General features: G+C 45.1%; 2 protein-coding genes across 3 annotated transcripts in view; one reads left to right on the forward strand and one right to left on the reverse strand.

Moving 5' to 3' along the window:
- ATXN3 (ataxin 3) overlaps positions 1 to 21,861 on the reverse strand; it is a 464,297-nt gene that overhangs the window by 352,487 nt on the left and 89,949 nt on the right. The window lies entirely within an intron of this gene.
- Positions 1 to 21,861, forward strand: part of RIN3 (Ras and Rab interactor 3) — a 104,012-nt gene that overhangs the window by 11,406 nt on the left and 70,745 nt on the right. Inside the window, exon 2 of the mRNA XM_050953229.1 lies at positions 19,687 to 19,876. Within this exon, the coding sequence (XP_050809186.1) occupies positions 19,687 to 19,876 (190 nt within the window). The remainder of the gene's footprint in view (positions 1 to 19,686; positions 19,877 to 21,861) is intronic.

A 21,861-nucleotide genomic window follows, 5' to 3' on the forward strand; every position in this document is an offset into this window, starting at 1 on the left:
AATAATTTGCCTCTTGTCCTGAGTGCCAACTAACCACCCCAAGGCTCCCTCAATGCCACTTCCCCAAATCGAAACTCCCTTAGAATCAATTGGGATTGATATGGTGGATCTCCTGGAGAAAAGTGCAGTGGGATACCAATACAGTCTTGTGATTATAGGCTATGCCACATGGTACCCAGAGGCCATCCCACTGCACTCTGCAAAATGAAGCAGTCACCTCAGAACTTGTGGCACTCTTATCTCCAGTAGGGCTCCCCTGAGAAATACTGGTGGAGCAGAGAATCAACTTTACATCCCAGGTGCTGCAGGGGCTATGCTCCCTATTGAAAATCAAGTCACTAAAAACCTCCATCTGTCATCCACAGTTGGACGGTTAGTTGAGAGGTTCTACAAAACCATGAAGGAGATGTTAAAAAAACAATTTGGGGCTTCTTGTCCCAAGCATTGGGACCAGTTACTTCCTCCTCTTTTGTTTACTATAAAGGAGACAGCACAAGCTTTCATTGGATTATCCCCCTTTGAACTATTATTTGGGAGACAGCCTCAAGGAATATTAGCCCCACTATGGGAGGGCTGCGAGAGCAGGATCCAAGGTATCCAACATGGCCCAGGATATTATCTAACTCAAAGAGCGCTGCAAGAAGCCAGGAGTTTTTGCTCTTGAAAATCTGTTGAGAGCCCAGCAGGCACAAGAACAAACATACAGCCAGGTGAATGTCTACAGCCCTTCCAACCCTGGGACACTATGATTGCTTCCCAGCACAGACCCTGAGTTGCTAACCAGATGGCAAGGATCTTTTGAAGGGGTTTGTCAGATGGCCTCATGGACAACAAGATCCACCTACCTGGGAGGCAGAAAGAACCTAGGCTCTAACATGGGAACCTGCTTAAGCGTTGGAAAATCAGAGTGGAGGTGTTAATAGCTCTTTACCTGCCAGAGCCAGGGCTCCAAGTACCCATTTCCCCAAGGCTAGCACAGGTGCAGATGGGTGCCAAACTCATGGCTGAGCAAAGAGCTCAGGTTTTACCCCTTGTTGAGGCCTTCTCCAATGTAGTTTCCTCTGTACCAGGCCAGGCCCAGCTGATACACTGCCACAGCAAGACAGTCCTGGGTTAGTGCTATAGAGAGACCCTCCCGGCCCTTATCACAGAAGATGTGGGAAACTGGGAGCAGATGCAGGCTACACTGAATCAAGGGTAGTCGAGGAGTTCCAAAGTGACTGGCCAAGTCCCATCATGCTTGTCCCAAAATCCGATGCATAGACTTCTGAAAAGTTAATGGGATTTTGACTTTTGATGGATACCCGATGCCACAAGTAGACAAGCTTTTGGAACAGGAAGGGCCTGCCGGGGTATTGGCACATTCCCCTGTAAACCACATTGCAAGAAAAAACAACCTTCTCAACATGCATCCAGCTCCTCCACTTCCAGACAATGCCCTCCGGCTTACATAGAGAACCTGGAATATTTCAACGTTTAGTGGACAAAATACTCAGGCCTCATCAACAATATGGTGCTACATATTTGGATGATATCATTATATACAGTGACCGCCTGGAGTCTTTTTCCAGTCCTCAGCTGAAGCGGGTCTCACAGCCAATCTGGGCAAATGCAAACTAGCAAATAAAGAAGTTTCTTATCTGGGTTATAATGCAGGAAGAGGTCTATGTATGCTGCTAGATAGTAAAGTGCTGGCATTGGCAGTATGTCCCATTGCTCGAACAAAGAAACAAGTAAGACACTTCCTTGGGCTAGCTGGCTATTACAGGCAATTTCTCTCTGGTTTCACTAGTACTGCAGCCCCTTCAACAGACCTAATAAAAGGTGGGAGTCCAAAGAAGATCCACTGGAACAACAACTGTGAAAAGGCCTTCAACACTGTGAAAAACTGATTGTGCCAGGAGCCAGTCCTGTTCAATCTGGACGTGCACCTGACGAAGTGGGTATTCACCCATGAAAGCTCATGCTCCAAAACGTCTGTTAGTCTACAAGGTGCCACAGGACTCTTTGCTGCTTTCTCAAAAGAAGTCATTTTACCTCAGATGTAGTCCTCAGGTGTAGGCCTTGGTGCTGTACTGTCACAGGAGGTGAATAGTGAGGAGCACCCAGTTTTGAACTTGAGTAGGAAGCTGTTCCCCAGGGAGAAGGCCCACTCTGTGATTGAAAAAGAGGCGCTAGCCATCAAATGGGCCATGAGGCTCTTAGACATTATTTGCCTCGTTCAGGGCCACATCTCCCTCTAGCAGCTCAAAGAAAGAAAGAGACAAATACCCATGCTATGCAGTGGTACTTAGCTCTCCAATCCTATAATGTTAGGATAGAACATCATGCTGGAGCAAAACACAGCAATGTGGACTTCTTTTCATGGGAAGTGGGGGAATCCACTCTCTGCACCTTAAGGTCTTTAAACCATGATTTGAGGACTTCAGTAGCTCAGACATAGGTTAGGGGTTTGATACAGGAGTGGGTGTGTGAGATTCTGTGGTTTGCGTTGTGCAGGAGGTCAGACTAGACAATCATAAAGGTCCCTTTGGACCTTAAAGTCTATGACTCTAGCTAGGGGGGAGCCCAAGTTCCATCTTAGATAGTGGGGTAAGTGGTATGGCAGGAGCCCACACTGGTCAGGGAGGAGTGAAAAAGCTCCTCTGCACACAATCAGCCCCAACCCAGCACACCTGTGAGGTCTGTGGCACATAGAGAGAGGTGCCTCCTTAAAAGGGAGGATCCAAGCCCATGGGGGTGGGAGGGTAGCACTTAGATAGCAGCAGAGCTAGAACCCAGAGGACTGTGCCCTATAGAGATGGGGCTGCTTGCATAGAAAGCAGGTAGTGAGCCTCTGCCAGCTGGACTCTCCAGAGAGGTAGAGGGACCATCTTTGCTTTACTTATTTTTGCTTTTTGCTAGTGCTCAGAGCACTGAGCCTGGGCTTCTCAGATGCTCAGGCCAGGGGGCTGGGAACCAGCCCCCTTTAGAGACTATTTACCTTTGGTATGGCACAGCCCAGGCCACTTGTGGACTGCAGGATTAATTGGTTTGCCTTTTCCTTTCTTTTGGACTGTGATCATGTCCAGTGGGGGGGGATACCTCCCTCAGACTTGGAGCTGGGAGTCTGCTCTCCAAATCAGTGCTACAGCAACACCTGCAGCCAGAGATGCACTGTGCCCTGTGCCCTGGGGTACACCTGCTCTGAAGAACAAAGTGATGGCTCTTCAAAGACTGCACAGATGTGGTTTTTTGTTTTATTTTTTTAAATACAGTAAACTGTATTTCATAAAGCATGAGGCAGTTGCTGCAATGCAGCTATCTGAGAATTAGGTTATCTGTGAATCAGGTGAAGCAAAGAGTTCCTGGGGAAAACTTAACCAAGCAAGAGCAAACACTAAAAGGCCAGCAGCTTCCCAGCTTTGCTGGCTACCTGCAATATATTTTTGCAAATCTCTATTAGTCTCCTATGTAGACAGCATCCCTAGTGACATAGGCACATTTGGCTAAGTTGCAGCCTGTGAGCTGGCTCAGCATTTCAGTCTAGCTGCCAAAAATGTGTGGGTTTTTTTTGGTTTTTTTTTTGGTTTTTTTAAGTCATCTCCAAGGAATCTGTCACTCAAGATGCTCAAGAAAAAAACAGAAACCACTCAACATGCTGAGCTCCTCATGCTTACTCAGCTCTGAAATAGCTTAGATTTGGGCCACTTTTCTTCTTGTCCAGAAATTACATGTATTATTAGGGGGGCTGCAATTTGAACTGCACTGGGTCTGGCAGTAAGCTTCAGTTTGCTCCTAATCATTAACTCGTGGGATGCATTATGTAGTTTGTGAGGATAAAAAAACCTAGATCGAGGGACATGGACTTCTCTTCCTCACATTTGATGAAGGCATAGTGAAGGGATCCTCAGTGGGGTTCTGATCTCTCTTGGGCTAGTTGCTTTGCTAATTGCCTCATGCTCTAGCCATATGTTCAGAAGCATATTTATTATGTGTTTAATTAACTGCTGATCATTTTTCATGTGAAACCACCAGTGTCACTAACATTTACTTTTGTGCAGCTCTTCGTAATGCTAAGGTAACTTTTTGTAGCATACTTTGAAAATGAAGAAGGGGCTGGATAGGTGCAGAGTATTTTTCTTATAATTGGGAACCGTTGCAAAAAATGTGGTGAGTTACTAAAGATTCTTCAAATCAACCTTGTTTCAGTGATGTCCCCCAGTGATTGATAACACTGGTCTGGCAAAAAACCCTCCAGAGTTACATGTTCCTAAGATGTGACATGTATGCGTCAGTCTGCCATGTACAAGGGTCCCGGCTGTAAATAAACTATGGTTTAGCAATGCATGGATATAACTGTGTGACATCCCCTTGCTCTACGCGGTGGAAAACCAGTGGTAGAGGTGTTAACCTCTTGGACTTTAAGCAGCCACAGGTGATTTCCTGCTTGCATACAACTCCATCCGGCTCTTACAGTAGATATGGCCAAATTTTATTCTCTGTTACAACAGCATCAATACAGAGCATCTCCACTGAAATCAACTAAGGGCTTGTCTGCAAAGGCAGTTATACCAGGGTAAGGTACACTATGAATTTACAATGCAATTGTTACACTAGAATAAGAGGACCCACACAGGGAATTACACTGGTATAACTATTGTGCTGTAAATTTACACCCTATTTTTATGGGTATAAGTGGCTGGGGTAGGTGTTTTTTGTTGTTGTTTGGTGTGTGTTTTTGGTTTAGCTTATGTTTTGGAAAGGGTTTAAGCTAAACTGAAAAACGCTCTTAAACTGGGATAAGGATGTACACACAGGCAGGTATATGGGTACAACTGTGTTGGTTTAACTATACCGGTATAATTATACTGATATAACTATTAAAGCCCTAAATTACTCTGGATTTAAGTCAACATATCTAAGTAGAATCAGGCCCTCGGTCCTTAAAATGTGGAATGTATTTTAAGCTTCACTGGAATGAAGTCATGTAAACTCTGTAGAAGATTCACTGGACTGGAATTGCTATATTGTGAGCTGTACATAACTATTCTTATTCATTTGAGAGCAAATGTAGGGCCCAGTTCGCAGGGCCGGCTCTAGCCATTTCGCCGCCCCAAGCACAGTGGCACGCTGCAGGGGGCGCTTTGCCGCTCACCGGTCCGGTGGCTCTGGTGGACCTCCCACAGACATGCCTGCGGAAGCTCCACCGGAGCAGCCTGCCACCCTCCCGGCAACCGGCAGAGCGCCCCCCGCGGCATGCCACCCCAAGCACGCACTTGGCGCGCTGGGGCCTGGAGCCTGCCCTGCCAGTTGGCCACTCCTCGGTTAAGCGGTACTTCACTCTGAGTAGTCTCTCATTTCAGGGGAACTACTCAGCAGGAGTAAGGATAGCAGAATGGGGCTCTTTATCAGCTGGAAACTGAGTGCCTGATTCTGTTACATTAACGTCCTATTTCAACTCTGGCAGGGTAAAGAGGCTTTAACTGTTTGTAAGCGTAACTTTTATGCCTACTTGAAGACGCCTTTACACTGTCAAGAGTGGTGTAAAGGGACCTAAATGTAACTGAGGTCTTGTCTACACTGGTGGCAGCATATAGGGTATGCATACCTACATGCCACAGTGACAATCAGGCTGCGTCCATGCTGCAGTGAGTGGCTACATGTGGTGGTGAAAGCCTCAGGCACTAGGGAGGCAGCTGGAAAAAGCTCTGGCAGCTCCCTACTGCCAGAGCCTTTCCCCACTCCCTGAACGTTTCTCTGGGATGGAGAGAGGCTCCAGCAGGAGGGAGACAGTGGGACACTACATTGCTAAAAATAGTACTGCTTGGGCATGTAGAGGACATACCCACCAGGTTCAAGTGTGTCTTTATTGTCCTAAGTAGTGCCACACTCTCTATGCTGCTATTTATTCCCGGGCTAAGGGTAGCGCACGGTGTATGTACTCTACTACAAGTTGCCAGAGGCATAGCCTTAGGATCAGGCCCTGATGATGGTTCTTTTCCCATCAGATCAAGGGAACCAAAAAGCAAATCTTCCTGAAATGAGGGCTCCACAGGTCTGTTTGCAGGGTAATTCTATTGCCAATTGTTTATGAACAAGGCACACAAGGGTACAGTCTTTTTGTACCATAGCAACCAGAAAACAAAAGTGTAGGAAGGAAATTCTTAAGTAGTTACCTGGTTTTTTTTAAGAAGTGGGAACTAAAGCAGGTTTTCTGAACTTCCTTGTGCCATGAAGCAGCACATTAGGGCGTATTTGGAAAGCCACCAGCAGGGCAAAGGATAGACAAGTTTACTTTATTGTTTTCAAAGCAGGTCAAGCAGTTTTAGGTTAAGACCACTCCAGCTGTGACTGAATGGCCAGTGGTATTGACAGAGATTTCTACTCAATCCCCAGTCAATTGGGCCAGAGCTATTGAGTGGGCTACATACATAATTGATAGGGACACCCTTTGGTTAAAAAAGCATGCAATTTCTTTTGTCGATGGTGGTTAATAATACTTTATATTATGAAAATGGAAAACTTTTTTTAAAATCTCATTTTACTTCTCATTAGTTGTGCTTTGTGTTTATATTTTGCCTTTGGGCACTATGTACAAGGAATTTGATTTAATGTTAGGTGAGCAATCTTAACTATAGCATTTCCTGTTGTTTTTTTCTGCTGAGTCCTTCACTCTGCAACCTTTATGTTCCTCTAATGATGTACGTATATTGTCATGAAGGGGCTGAAAAAAATGTAGAGGACAGAGTGCTGACTGGTCAGTTTGGATTTAATGCCTCCAGACCAGGGGTGGGCAAACTATGGCCCGGGGCTGTATCTGGCCATCCAGATGTTTTAATCTGGCCCTCGAGCTCCTGCCAGGGAGCAGGTTCCGGGGCTTGCCCCACTTCAGGCAGGGAGTGGGGTCAGGGGCTTGCCTTGCTCTGCATGGCTCCCGAAAGCAGCAGCATGTCCCAGTTCTGGCTCCTATGTATAGGAGCAGCCAGGGAGCTCCACACACTGCACCCACCCCAAGTGCCGCCCCCACAGATCCTGTTGGCTAGGAACCACAGCCAATGGGAGCCACTGGGGCAGCATGTACGGACAGGGCAGTGTGCAAAGCTGCCTGGCTGCACCTCTGCATAGGAGCTGGAGAGGGGACATGTCGCTGCTTCTGGGGGCTGCTTGAGGTAAGCACCCCCCCAGAGCCTGCACCTCTGACCCTCTCCCGTGCACCAACACCCTACCCCAACCCTGAATCCCTCAGTCCCAGCCCAGAGCAGCTTCCTGCACCCCCAGCCCCTCATCCTCAGCCCTACCCCAGAGCCCCCAACACCAACTTAGAGCCCCCTCCCACACCCTGAACTCCTTATTTCTGGCTGCATCCCAGAACCCTCACTCCCAGCCGTAGCCCTTATCCCAACCCCTGATTTTATACATTCATGGCCCACCCCTGCTCCATGGCAATAACTATACTGAGATGTTTGTACTCTGCACAAGATCATCTGTGAACAGATTCATAGATTGCTAAGCCAAAAGGGGACCATTGCGATCATGGAGTTTGATACCTTGTATTATACAGGCCATGGGATTTCCCATAATTAATTCCTGTTTGAACTAGCCCATATCTTTGAATTTTTTCTTAAATCTTGTTTTAAAATATCTCCAGGGAATCCAGCATGACAATTGTCCCTATGGTTAGTTACCCTCACTGTTCTACTTGTCTAGTTTCATTTTGCAGCCAGTGGATCTTATATCTTTGTCTGCTAGACTGAAAAGTTCTCTGTTATCAAATTTGTGTTCCCCGTGTAGGTATTTATAGACTTGTGGAGAGATTCAAGGGGTGCAGAGCAGTCTAGGGCTGTTAATCATATAAGAGCAGCCATGCCTCACTCCAAACCCTGGATCCATTAGCCCCAAACTTAGGGAAAGTTCGGATCTAGATCTAAACTTTGCAATTTGCCCTTATTTCTAAAATAGGCTGAACCACAGATCCAAATACCCTCCACCTTTTGAGGAAGTTTGGCTGCAGATCTACACTTTGCAGTATGGGCCTGAGATGGAGTGTACTCCCCACACTGACCCTCAGAAAGCTGAATTAGGCCAGATGGGCCCAATCCAAGGGAGAGATTTAGCCTAGGAGGACGCCACTAATTGGAAGCAAATTCATGTGTGAGGGAACAGGCGGGGCTTACATAAAGCCAAGGCCGGCAACAGCTGCAGCATGGAGAGTGGCAGTCATCCCTGCCCCCCCGCCCCCCAACAGAAGGAGAGAGACCTAATAGGCTAGGGCAGATGAGTTTGACTAAAATGAATGGATTGAAGCAAGGTAGGAAGTAGTCCAGGGGTGACAGCAGTAAAATCAGGGAAGCTGCAGCCCTTGACTGCTTGGTAAAAACCCTGGGCTGGAACTCAGAGCAGTGGGTGGGTCTGGGTTCCCTTACCAACCACTGCAGAGAGGTAGTGTATGGGCAATGAACTAGAAGACTGCATGAGTCACTGTAGAAGTGACAGGATTAGGGCAGTGGGTGTGAGGAGTGCTGGATGCCACTTGAGCAGAAAGACTTTGGAGGATATTACCCTGCCCCCTTCCCCCCCGAATGTGACTCTCAATGTGACCTGGTTGGAGGGAAAAGTTGCAAAGCGGCTGTGCTGCAACTGTGTGAGCAGGAGGTGAGCTGTGGATGGTGGAAGAGAAGAAAGGGAGTGCTGAACTGGGCAGAGCCAATCCCCAGGATTGCCTAAAGTGGTTGCTGCCCTAGTGTGAGTAGTGAGCCCTGTGACAGTGCCCATCTAATGTAACCCTAGACTGTCACCTCTTCTGCTGTAGTTTACCACAATCCTGATTAATCATTATTTTGAGGTCTAGGATTGGAATTTATGATTAAAGCTAGGAGAAATGTTTTGGCCAAAAAAATGCAGTTTTGGTGACACCAAAACATTTCTTGCAATTGAGCTGATTTTGCTGAATTTTTCATTTTAAAATCCCCCTAAAAACTATGAGACAACCAAAACATTTTGTTTTGACATTTTCTAAACTAAATGTTTCAATTTTTCATTCAAAACTACTATTAATTTTGAAATTTCCTCCAATTTTATGAAAATTGAATAAGAAACACTTCATTTTGACCTGAATGAAAAGTTTCATTTGACTCACATCACTTTTACTTTTAAATTTGTCAAACAAGTTTTTTAAAAATATTTTTTTGGGGTCAGAATTGTTTTTACTTTTCAGAATTGTCAGTGAAACAAACAACTGATTTTATTTTATTTTTTTGTTTATTTGCACAACTCCACTTACTATCATTCATGTGACATGAAGTTAGCTATAAAGAAACATATGGTGCTGTTGTTAGCTTCTATGATGGTCAAGGTGAAGGTCTGGACTCAAATTTGTTTTAACGTAGTTGGCTGTGAGATATGCCACAAATGTATATGTTCTCCTCTGCCAGCCTTTGCATGGGTTACAGATAAAGCATCCTCCTCCTGTCATCCCCACTCAGCCCCTTGCTTACAACTGGACGCTCTCTCTGGTTTGTAATTACCATCATTCTCCATCTAATTCCAACAGTGCTGTAACATCAGCTCCATAAGGTCTTAGCTTTCTCCCTGTATTGGATCTGATACTCCTTGAAGATAATATTACAGCGTTTGACGATCTCACCCAGACTTGTGTGCTTCTGCCGCAAGCTGGCTTGTCCTCATTTGCAGTCTCTTGGTATTTGATGCTTTTGGTACAGAGGTTAATCTATTCTCATCCTTACAAGTGATGTTTGACAGCTGTTGCCTCTGTCTTTCTCAGTAGCATGCTAGCTGACTGATGCCTGCTCTTGCACCAATTCTAAATCTGTCTGAGCATCATTTTTCTCTAGACAAGGAAAGCATAGCAAAACTCTTGTTTCTCTCTCTCTGTCTAGATGTAATGTAAGATTCAAGAGAAATGTAGATGCAATAATTTATAAGAAAAGGAACACATCAGTTAATCAATTCTGACAAACAGTTTATTTCAAAAATCACAAATCAAGACAAACCAACAAAATACTATATAGGACTTTTTTTGACTTGTGTTCATTCTTAAGATCTGATGAGTTGTCTCAGTATATCTGGTGCTGGCTAATGAACAAAACTGAAGTCATCTAGTGCTGTAGTTAACTGGCTAGTGTGAGTGTATACTGGCTGGGATTGTAATAGCTCAGCTGTGTGTCATGGACCCTATACTGCTAACCATTGACAGGTTCTCATTCAGATCAAGTGATAAATATCTGTGCTTCTGCAGCCAGACAACATACACTTTCTTTCTCTGCTCCAGCTGGTCTTGGTGTATATTACAAGTGACAGCCCTAAGCCCTAGACAGCCATGAGTTTTGCATTATTTTTACACAACTGAAGATCAGGACCCAAGTCTGCACTGGGCTAACCGGCTCACTGCCCTTGTCAATGCCTTTGACTTCAGTGAGGTTGTATAGGTTGTAAATTTGGCTCCTTAATGGTAAAGAAATGAGTTATGGTGGTGACATGTATTTATTACACTGTTACCATGAGACAAAGCAAATTACCATGTTATTTCCAACAGAGCTACCATGCAATCTTGTCAAAGAAGGCATGGTGTTTTAGTGTAATTATTATGCAATTAACTAATCCATGTTACCAATGAATATGCACTGTACGTGTTCCCAGCAAGCTGCTTGAATTCAACTCAGCAGAGGGGTGAGGGGATTTAATCCTGATTTGCAGTAAGAACTCAATACAGAGATGTGGTGCAGGCAGCTCCAGGGCTGGCTTTTCACATTTACATTGCAAAGAACAAAAAGTCCCGGTTGGCCCAAACAAATATCTCTGCTGAGCTGGGGGTCAGGGGTCGGCAGGATGTCACTTCAGAAAGGCTGGGGATAAAAATCATCTGCTGTGTGTGAGGGCCGAGCGAGCCACGGCTCACTGTGGCAGGCTGCACGGCCCCTTGCACTTGGCAGAGCAAAGGGAATTCTGAAGCTGTTCACTGCTTTTTCCTCTCCCTGCTCTGCGCAGCTATCTGTGGAGTCTGCTGTTAAATGGCTGGGTTAAGCCCTTCCACAGCCTGGCATCTAGGTCTTGTGACTGCGGCACGCAGAGAAGAAGTCAAGTGTTGCTACCATGTACCGTATTGACTAGCATGGCATGGGGGTCCCAGCAATTAGAGCTGGAAAAGAGCTGTTATGTCACCCATTCCAGCCCTCTGCCAATGCAGGATTTGACTCTACAGTGCTTTCTAGAATTTAAAATGCGTAGCTTTGAGAGACTCTAGCAATGGGGCTCCTAGCCCTTCCCGGGGGAGATTATTCCACTGTCTAATACAGAGGTGAGCAACTACGGCCCGTGGGCCACATCTGGCCTGCGGGACCATCCTGCCCGGCCCTTGATCTCTCTACAGGGGAGGCTAGCTCCTGGCCCCTCCCCAGCTGTCCCTTCCCCACAGTCATGCCGCCGTGCGGGCAGCGCTCTGGGCCGTGGGACTGCGCGCTCCTGCAGGGCAGTGCGGCAGTGTGTCTGGCTCCGGCCAGATGGTGCAGCTGCCACACATGCTGCTCTACATGCTCTGCTCAGCGTGGTAAGTGGGCTGGAGCCAAGGGGTTGGATATGAGGCAGTGGACCCAGGGGGCAGTCAGGGGACAGGGAGTGTGGGGGTTGGATGAGGTGGAGTTTCTGGGGAGGGGTTGGATAAGTGTGAGAGTCCCTGGGGAGCCTGTCAGGGGGCGGAGCTGTGGATAGGGGTTAGGACAGTCAGGGGACAGGGAGCAGGGGAGATTGGATGTGGGTGAGGTCCTGGGGGGTGGTTAGGGGCGGGGGTCCTGGGAGGTGGCTGTCAGGGGACAAGGAGCGAGAGGGGTTTGATGGGTTGGGGGTTCTGAGGGAGGCAGTCTGGGAGGGGATGGATACGAGGTGGGAGCCAGGCTGTTTGGGGAGGCACAGCCTTCCCTACCCGACCCCTGTCATAACATTTTATCCCAGATCTGGACCTTAGCGTCCAAAATATGGGTGTTAGCATGAAAACCTCCAATCTTAGTTACCAGCTTGGACCTGGTAATTGCTGCCACCAGCCAGGAATTATACAGTGCCTAGCTCACTGTGGTCTCCCCAAGACTCAGATGCCTTGAGTCTTACAACAAAGGGAAATAACCTCCTCCCTTTGTTTCCTTGTTATTTCCTCCCAGGCTCCCCTCCCTGAACGACCCTAGGAGATTCCCTAGGAGATTCTAGTCCTTGAAGCACAAGTACCGAGAGATCTAATCTCTCTTCCCCCTCACCCAGAGGGAATGCAAAGTCAGGCTTAGTAAATCTAACACAAAGAGATTTTTCCCCTGACTTCTTCCTCCCACCAATTCCCTGGTGAGCTGCAGACTCAGTTCCCTGGAGTCCTCACTAAAGAAAAACTCCAACAGGTCATAAAAAGAAAGCTTTATATAAAAAGAAAGAAAAAGGACATAAAATGGTCTCTGTAATAAGGTGACAATATACAGGGTCAATTGCTTAAAGGAAAAAAAATGAATAAACAGCCTTATCCAAAAAGAATACAATTTAACACATTCCAGCAACTACACACATGTAAATACAAAAAAAAAACCAATATAAACCTATTGTCTTACTATCCTTGTACTTACAACTTGGAAACAGAAGATTAGAAAACCTGGAGATAGAAAAATCACTTTCAGAGCCGAGAGAGCACAGACCCAAGACAAAGAACTCACACCCAAAACTTCCCTCCACCCAGATTTGAAAAAGTCTTGTTTCCTGATTGGTCCTCTGGTCAGGTGTTTGGTTCCCTGTGTTAACCCTTTACATGTAAAAGAACATTGACCCTTAGCTATCTGTTTATGACAACCTCCCATACAGTTTTGTAATCCTGATGTGGCCCTTGGGCCAAAAAATTTGCCCACCCCTGGTCTAATAGATCTCACAGGCAGGAAGTTTCCCCTATGTCCCTTTCTTAATTTTTCCTCATTACTTGTTCCCCTTTGCACCCCCTTTTACCACCCTAAATCACACTTCTTGCTTCCACTGCCTATAGACTGGCTGTAACTGAGTCAAGCTATGCAAGTTCAGCTCTTTTATTTTTACTCATCAATCAGCCCCTTCAGGGCCCTAATCTCATAGACTCATAGACTCTAGGACTGGAAGGGACCTCGAGAGGTCATCGAGTCCAGTCCCCTGCCCTCATGGCAGGACCAAATACTGTCTAGACCATCCTAGATAGACATTTATCTAACCTACTCTTAAATATCTCCAGAGATGGAGATTCCACAACTTCCCTAGGCAATCTATTCAAGTGTTTAACTACCCTGACAGTTAGGAACTTTTTCCTAATGTCCAACCTAAATCTCCCTTGCTGCAGTTTAAGCCCATTGCTTCTTGTTCTATCATTGGAGGCTAAGGTGAACAAGTTTTCTCCCTCCTCCTGATGACACCCTTTTAGATACCTGAAAACTGCTATCATCTCCCCTCTCAGTCTTCTCTTTTCCAAACTAAACAAACCCAATTCCTTCAGCCTTCCTTCATAGGTCATGTTCTCAAGACCTTTAATCATTCTTGTTGCTCTTCTCTGGACTCTCTCCAATTTCTCCACATCTTTCTTGAAATGCGGTGCCCAGAACTGGACACAATACTCCAGTTGAGGCCTAACCAGTGCAGAGTAAAGCGGAAGAATGACTTCTCGTGTCTTGTTTACAACACACCTGTTAATGCATCCCAGAATCACGTTTGCTTTTTTTGCAACAGTATCACACTGTTGACTCATATTAAGCTTGTGGTCTACTATGACCCCTAGATCTCTTTCTGCCATACTCCTTCCTAGACAGTCTCTTCCCATTCTGTATGTGTGAAACTGATTGTTCCTTTCTAGGTGGAGCACTTTGCATTTATCTTTATTGAACTTCATCCTGTTTACTTCAGACCATTTCTCCAATTTGTCCAGATCATTTTGAATTTTGACCCTGTCCTCCAAAGCAGTTGCAATCCCTCCCAGTTTGGTATCGTCCACAAACTTAATAAGCGTACTCTCTATGCCAACATCTAAATCGTTGATGAAGATATTGAACAGAACTGGTCCCAAAACAGACCCCTGCGGAACCCCACTTGTTATACCTTTCCAGCAGGATTGGGAGCCATTAACAACTACTCTCTGAGTACGGTTATCCAGCCAGTTATGCACCCACCGTATAGTAGCCCCATCTAAATTGTACTTTCCTAGTTTATCTATAAGAATATCATGCAAGACTGTATCAAATGCCTTACTAAAGTCTAGGTATATCACATCCACCGCTTCTCCCTTATCCACAAGGCTCGTTATCCTATCAAAGAACGCTATCAGATTAGTTTGACATGATTTGTTCTTTACAAATCCATGCTGGCTATTCCCTATCACTTTACCACCTTCCAAGTGTTTGCAGATGATTTCTTTGATTACCTGCTCCATTATCTTCCCTGGCACAGAAGTTAAACTAACTGGTCTGTAGTTTCCTGGGTTGTTTTTATTTCCCTTTTTATAGATGGGCACTATATTTGCCCCCTTCCAGTCTTCTGGAATCTCCCCCGTCTCCCATGATTTCCCAAAGATAATAGCTAGAGGCTCAGATACCTCTTCTATTAACTCCTTGAGTATTCTAGGATGCATTTCATCAGGCCCTGGTGACTTGCAGGCATCTAACTTTTCTAAGTGATTTTTTACTTGCTCTTTTTTTATTTTCTCTTCTAAACCTACCCTCTTCCTGTAAGCATTCACTATACTAGACATTCCTTCAGACTTCTCAGTGAAGACTGAAACAAAGAAGTCATTAAGCATCTCTGCCATTTCCAAGTCTCCCGTTACTGTTTCCCCCTCCTCATTGAGCAGTGGGCCTACCCTGTCCTTGGTCTTCCTCTTGCTTCTAATGTATTGATAAAAAGTCTTCTTGTTTCCCTTTATTCCCATAGCTAGTTTGAGTTCATTTTGTGCCTTTGCTTTTCTAATCTTGCCTCTGCATTCCTGTGTTATTTGCCTATATTCATCCTTTGTAATCTGACCTAGTTTCCATTTTTTATATGATGCCTTTTTATTTTGTAGGTCACGCAAGATCTCGTGGTTAAGCCAAGGTGGTCTTTTGCCACATTTCCTATCTTTCCTAACCATCGGAATAACTTGCTTTTGGGCCCTTAATAGTGTCCCTTTGAAAAACTGCCAACTTTCCTCAGTTGTTTTTCCCCTCAGTCTTAATTTCGAATTCTGTTCTGTTCTCAGATCTCACTGCAATTTGACATTATCGGTCTGGTAGTAAGGTGCAAAATTCCCAATTTAATTGTATTGGAACTGTACAGAGAGATACCGGCCCAATTTCTATCCCACAATGTGATGACTCTGCATATGCAGCTACAAATTGCATTTACCTTTTTTGGTGTCCTAGTGCATTGCACGCTCATGTCTAATTTGCAGTTCACTCTTGCCATCAGGTTTCTCCCAGCAGTGCTGTTTTCCACGTTCTCCTCTCTCATTCAACTGCTTTCAATTTCCATGTATTAAATGTGCATTCTTGCCTGGGTTTCTAATCTCCGACTCCAGGCTGCTTTGTCTTTGTCTTCTGGGCCTGCTGGTATTTGCATTTCCTCCCAGTTTAGTAACTTCTCTGGATGTCATTAACATGATGTGTGCTATGCTGGATCACTAGCTGTGAATGCTAGATCTAAAACCACCAGTCCCTGCAATATGCTGCTTCACACTTACCCTCACCTTTATATTTATATATATATATATATATATATATATATATGCCACTGGTTATTAAATCAGGCCCTGATCCTGCAGTGTGTGGGCTAACACAGCTGCGAGGAGCTGCACTGAAGTCAGTGGGACGTGCACAGGCATAGCAGCAGACTGCCTGCATGCTACATATTAAAGGACTGGGGCATTGCGCCTATCCAGCTGTTTTTGCAAGGCCAGAATGACGCCTTGGAGAGCAATGGGCTAGATTTTCAAAAGCAGCAAAGAGTCCTTGTAGCTCATGCTTCAATACGTCTGTGGCACCTTATAGACAAACAGACGTATTGAAGCATGAGCTTTCGTGGGTGAATACCGGATGCATCCGACAAAGTGGGTATTCACCCACGATAGCTCATGCTCCAATACGTCTGTTCGTCTATAAGGTGCCACAGGACTCTTCGCTGCTTTTACAGATCCAGACTAACACAGCTACCCCTCTGATACTAGATTTTCAAAGGGATTTAGGCACCTAGGAGGCGGACACTTTTGAAAATCCCAGTAGGTGCCAATCTGAATCTTTAGGCCCCTGAATATCTTTGAAAATCTGGCCCTTCCGCAACACAGATAACAATGAACATTGTCCCTCTTTTCACATCAGTTTTCACTTTTTATTGGCAGGGTTCAGGATCCCTGGCTTGTTTGTCTGATTTTAATCCACATATTTTGTTGCTTCTGACTTCCTTTCTTCCACTGGTTATCATCATCTCCCATGTGTTTTCCTTAGCTAGTATCTTCATGACTAAATTAACACGCGGATATTTTGATAGTAGTTGTTGCAAAGAAAAAAAAGAGGAGAGGAAATATAAGATTAATTGTATTAATTTGCCACAGCTTTAATTCATTTTTTGTAATGCTATTATCTTACTGTACTTCTGCTTAAAGGGCACTGTCTGATTAAGCATCATCTTCTGTAGTTTTAAAAAGAAAAATTTCCTCACCTGTGGGACAAATAATTTTGTATTAAAATTGAAAATGTGTAAGTCTTTCACTTATCCCTAGTTGTGCTGTTTGTCTTGTATTTCTCTCTACGTGGATAATGAAAATGGACTGATCAATATCAGGTTCTCCTACACTACCACAATGTAGCAATGTTTAGGCTTTGTAAGAGGTAGCTTTGACAAAACCTGAACTGGGGGGGGCCAAGTGTGGTGCATTGACTTAGTGCCTTTGACAGGAGACATTCAACTAGTTCAGGTCTGAAATGTGACCTACTTAACGCTGTGCCCTAGATACTAAAAGCTGTATTTTCCCTTTTTCTGAAGTAATACCAAACCAAGAGGAAAAAAAGGAGCCGGGTTAATTTCAGCTCTCAGATCAAAAGGATGAAATTCATACTAAAAGAAACAGAAATTTCTTGGAACCATGTGATTGCTTTTAACCCTCCCCCCAAGTGATCTTTTTAAAATAAACATATACAGAGGGGTCAGTAGTGGGAATGATGATAAAACCTAGTGCTTTTCACTGGTAGGTCTCAAAGTGATTTACAAAGTAGGTTAGTATCATTATAGGTAGGGAAACTGAGGCACAGAGGTGCAATGACTTACCCAAAATCATCAGCAGGCCAGTGACAGAGCAAGGATTTGAAGCCATGTCTTCTGAGGCTCAGCCCAGGCTCTATCCTTTAGGCAGCACTGCCTATGAATACAGACTTTGATCCAGCAGAGCACTTAAGTGTGTGTTTAACTTTAAGCACATGGGTAGTCCTATTTACTTCGAAGTTGAGCATGTGTGTAAATTCTTTGCCAGATTGGGGCCAGGGGCCTGGATCAACCTTCACTTCCAGGTGGTAAGGTGACTGCAGTAAGATAATAACAAATAGGAGTAACCTGTCTCCCTCCTCCTTCCAGCCCCCTATTCAGGATCAGAGCCTAAAAGAACACCTATCCCTTGTTCTTAACAATGCATCCACTTCACTATCCTCACGGTTTCTATCGGGCTAAAAATAAGCAACCAGAAAGAAAAGCTAATGAGAAGTAGCTATTGCACCCTCTTCCCAGCACTGCCCCTCACACTGCATTCCCCCCACTTCTCAGCAGTCTCAACAAAGGTACACACAGTGGAGGTCGCTATTATAAAACTAACAGCTGCCACCTGAAGGGTGGCGACAACTGACACAGTTTCTGTCTTTACTTTCTCATTTGACAAATGCTCCCTTTCCAGCAGCTTCTGAGATCAAAGCAAGCGCTGCAACCATCTTGCGCCTGGCTCTTCCTGGCCGTGCAACTTGTGTAGTCTTTACACCAGTGCAAACTGGGTGTGAGATGATGCTATTGGTGTACTTGAGTGAAAAATTCTCATTGGAAAATACGTTACATTTCCTTTACCCAGGTGTAAATGACCATACACAGTGCAAATGGAGTTCACTTGCTCAGTGTGCACTACCCACCACCCTACTCAGTGGCTGATTCGTGAAGTGTGAGTCTCTTCTGCTCAAGAGGTAGCTACTCATAGGGGTGGGTGGGTGTGTGTGTGTGTGGGGGGTATTTATTTATTTTTAAACCTCCGGAGTTTCCCAGTTACATCCCCAGTGTTGGGTAAGAGTGTAGCTGTCACACACAGGAGGGAAGAATCAGGCCCCTTGGTTTTCTAGTCCCTGAGCTCCCTCTAGTGTTTACACATACACATTGCAGCCACTCACTTCAGCTCTCTGGTTTAGTAGCACGTGAGAGAGGAGTTCTGCTGGTGGTCTTTGGCTCCAGTCTTGCACTCTCTGCTGATCTGAGCTGACCTACCCTAGATCAATGAGTAAGCTTTTTAGGAGTGACCTCTTTTTCAGTTCACGCTTGGTGAGGTAGCTTTGTAAATAAACGCACACCCTTACTCTGACGTAAACTAAACTGTGCATAAAAAGCACTGAGGCCCAGCTCCTCAAAAGGCCTGCTTTCCTAAGCACACCACCCCCTTCTCTTAGGTTATTTGTTGCCTTGGTGTTAACCAAAGGTGAAGAGCATCCCCACTCCACACACCTCCACCCAGCCTACACTGTGGCTGTGGTGTGTGCTCACTGAACCCTGTCACCAGCATGTACAGGGGTGGGATTTCAGATGTCAACCTTAGCAAATACTGTCTCACCTGATCCTGGCATCGGCAGAGAAATGTAATTACAGAAGAGGGGAAATCTCAGTGTTACAGGGTCTCAATTTTTGCTTAGGTCAAGTATCTGAGGGGACCTTAGGTACAGAAACAAGGCTTTCCAGCTAAAATCAGACCTTTCTAACTCACTGTGTCTTACAGGTGATGTACTCCTTTAGCTGGGCTTGGGCTAGGTGCTAATCATTAAAGCTACTGTATGATGCCAGAAATCCTGAAAAGGATAAAGATGCAGGCTGACCCGGAGGCATTCTGGTGGCATGAGCTGTCAGGGTCCCTTGCTCTCTTTAAAAATACAGTATAGTGAAGTGTATTTGGCATTCCTTAAAGGTGATTTGCTAGCTTGGGGCTCCTATTCTTCCAGTGTAGAGGACAAATACCTCGTTTTAAAGTCAAGGGCAGTCACTCAGATCCTTCAGCTGGTGAACTGGGCCCCTGGAGACTGAAATCTTGGATCCACAGAGGTGCAGCATGGGACAGTGCTAGCTTCCCCACAGTCGCTGACAATTTGCCTCCACCCTCTTCTTCAGGGAGGATGGGAGCAGGGTAAGTCCAAATACCACCAGCTGTCAGAGCAGAATACCCACCAATGTCTAAGCTGGCTGGAACCCCAGAGGTGAATTTATAGCTCAAGCTAATCTTATTTTGAGCAGGAACTGTCATTTCCTGTATGTTTGTGCCAGTACCTAGCACAATAGCGCTCTGACTTAGTAGACTTGTAGGCACACAACAGAACTGTTAAATAATAATAATAATAATCTCTTGTCTGATGCCAGTCATGTAGTGTTGGGTGTGTGTGTATTTACACTTCTTCACAACAAAGTGTATTGTTCTTCACTTCTGCTTAACGGGATTGTCTTGTGCTGTTTCAGTCCTGTCACAGATCCTGATGAAGAAGACAATGATATGACACGGCCATCTCAGTCCATCGCACTGCAAAACTGCCTTCCAGCGCCTGGCATCTGTGTCCTTGATAAACTCATCAAAACCTGCCCAGTCTGGCTTCAGCTGAGCATGAATCGGGACAGGGCTGGAGAGATACTCAGCAAAGAAAGAGCAGGGGTAAGTCTACATTTGTCCAAAACAATTTCAGTTCAGACAACCATATTTCCTGCTCCTCAGGGGAGATGGATAGCTGTGGTGTGTTTTGTTTTTTTCATGTGAAAGCAAACATATTTAGCCGGTTTTGGTCTTTGTTTCCTTTGCCCATGATTGTTGGCTAGTCTTATGTTCATGGAATAGACATTTCCATTCTCTCTAGAGTGGTGGTGTGTGGGAAAGAGAAGGCTTATACCTTTGATTTACTTAGCAGTTGGTGTCTGGGAACAGTTTTCCTATTTGTTTCATAGCTCTGCTTGTTGAGCTTTCAGATATCTCCACACACACTCTGTAGTCTGATGCAGTATTTTTCAAATATCTCTGCCTTGTAGCTTCCTTAAAAAGTGAAATCTTAAAGGTGAACAACAGTGCCCCTAGTTTGCTTCTTCGGGGTGTCAATTTTGCTTGTTGATTTTTGTACCTTAGGAAAACCAGCAAAATCAAGCCTTGTCTTCCTTGTAGACATGAGAACTAGGGGCAGCTCTTTCAGCCCTTCTTGACAAGATATGGGGTTTGGAGCTTTAAGAAAGAAATCTTTTCTCCCAAACGCATGTCAGGTGTTTGAGATAGAGAAAGGTTGACAAAAAACAACAAATAAAACGTGTAGTGTTCTTAAAAGTTTTGATACAGTTGCTCAGATTTCACATCCTTGGTACTGTGATAGGGTGTCCAGTTGAGAGGGAGAAAATATCGGGACACGTGGGGGGGGGTCCGCCGGTGGAGGAAAAAAAAACTGAGTGCTGTCGGTGGAGCAGCAATAAATAAACTAAAAGAGCGAGTGCTGCCGGCGGAACGAAATATTTGGACAAATTGCATCCTGACCAAAGATCGATCAGGATGCGGGACAAACACCTAAATATCAGGACGGTCCCGATTTTATCAGGACGTCTGCTCACCCTATACTGTGATATCATTATAGTACCTCTCCGGTCATCCATAGAAGCTCCCAAAGTAGACAAGAACGGAATTTCTAATGTAAACAAAGCAAGATATAAAATGCTTTTTGTATTGTTTAGTCTGTGGGGGGAAAGCTCTCAGGAATTCTTCATATGTCATAAGGAATTGGGAGATGATTAGGAGGAAGTAGGGCGGATAAGCCCAATTTTCGCCTCTACTAAAAAGTGGCCTGCTCCCACTTCTCTTCATTCTCTGGCTGGTGGTCTAAGGGAAGGTAACAATCCTGTGCAAACCAAGGAGACTAAAATAACTAAATGAAAACTGATCTGGAATGAGGCTAGGATTTGGGGTAGAGATGCTGCTGCAGGGAAACCTGAAGCACAGCCAAACTGAAGGAGACATTTTAGGCTGAGTAAAAATAACAGGAGTACTTATGGCACCTTAGAAACTAACAAATTTATGTGAGCGTTAGGCTGAGTGTTATGGTTTCACTGTTCTTTGGCTTACCAATAAAGCCAAATCCCAGGAAGGGGTTAGGTGAGCACAGATGACACAGAGTGAGCCTAGGCCTGCCGCCTGTACTCATGTTGAGTTGTATATTGCCATCTGAGTAGTGTCACTGAGCTCAGTGTGACTCCTCAGTCTGAGTAAGCATAGCAGAATTGGGCTTATTGGAGAAAGAGTCTGTTCGGTCTGATTGTGTCATGGGCCTTGAAATGTTGCTGGGTTATTGAGGGATTTTTTACATTAAATCCTAATGCATGAGGAGGCCTGATCAAAAAAAAATGTGGGCCTGGTGTTTGTGATAAGGGAGGTGTTTACAGTAAAGGCTGTATCTGGGTTAGAGTAAAGCTTGTGCTAGGCTCAGGCCATCTCCCCAGATGAAGGAAGTAAGTCTCAGGCACACGCAGTAGAAACTAGATGACTCAGACCCAGGCCTGCTGAGATCTATATAAAGGGCAGCTTGAGTTGCAGGAAGCAGGTTAGGAAGTCGGAGCCAGTCGACTGGAGGAAAACTTCAGCAGAGGGTGTAGAGAGACTCTCCTTAGCTC

Source organism: Gopherus flavomarginatus, chromosome 5 (genome assembly GCF_025201925.1).
Source record: "Gopherus flavomarginatus isolate rGopFla2 chromosome 5, rGopFla2.mat.asm, whole genome shotgun sequence".
Lineage (NCBI taxonomy): Eukaryota > Metazoa > Chordata > Testudines > Testudinidae > Gopherus > Gopherus flavomarginatus.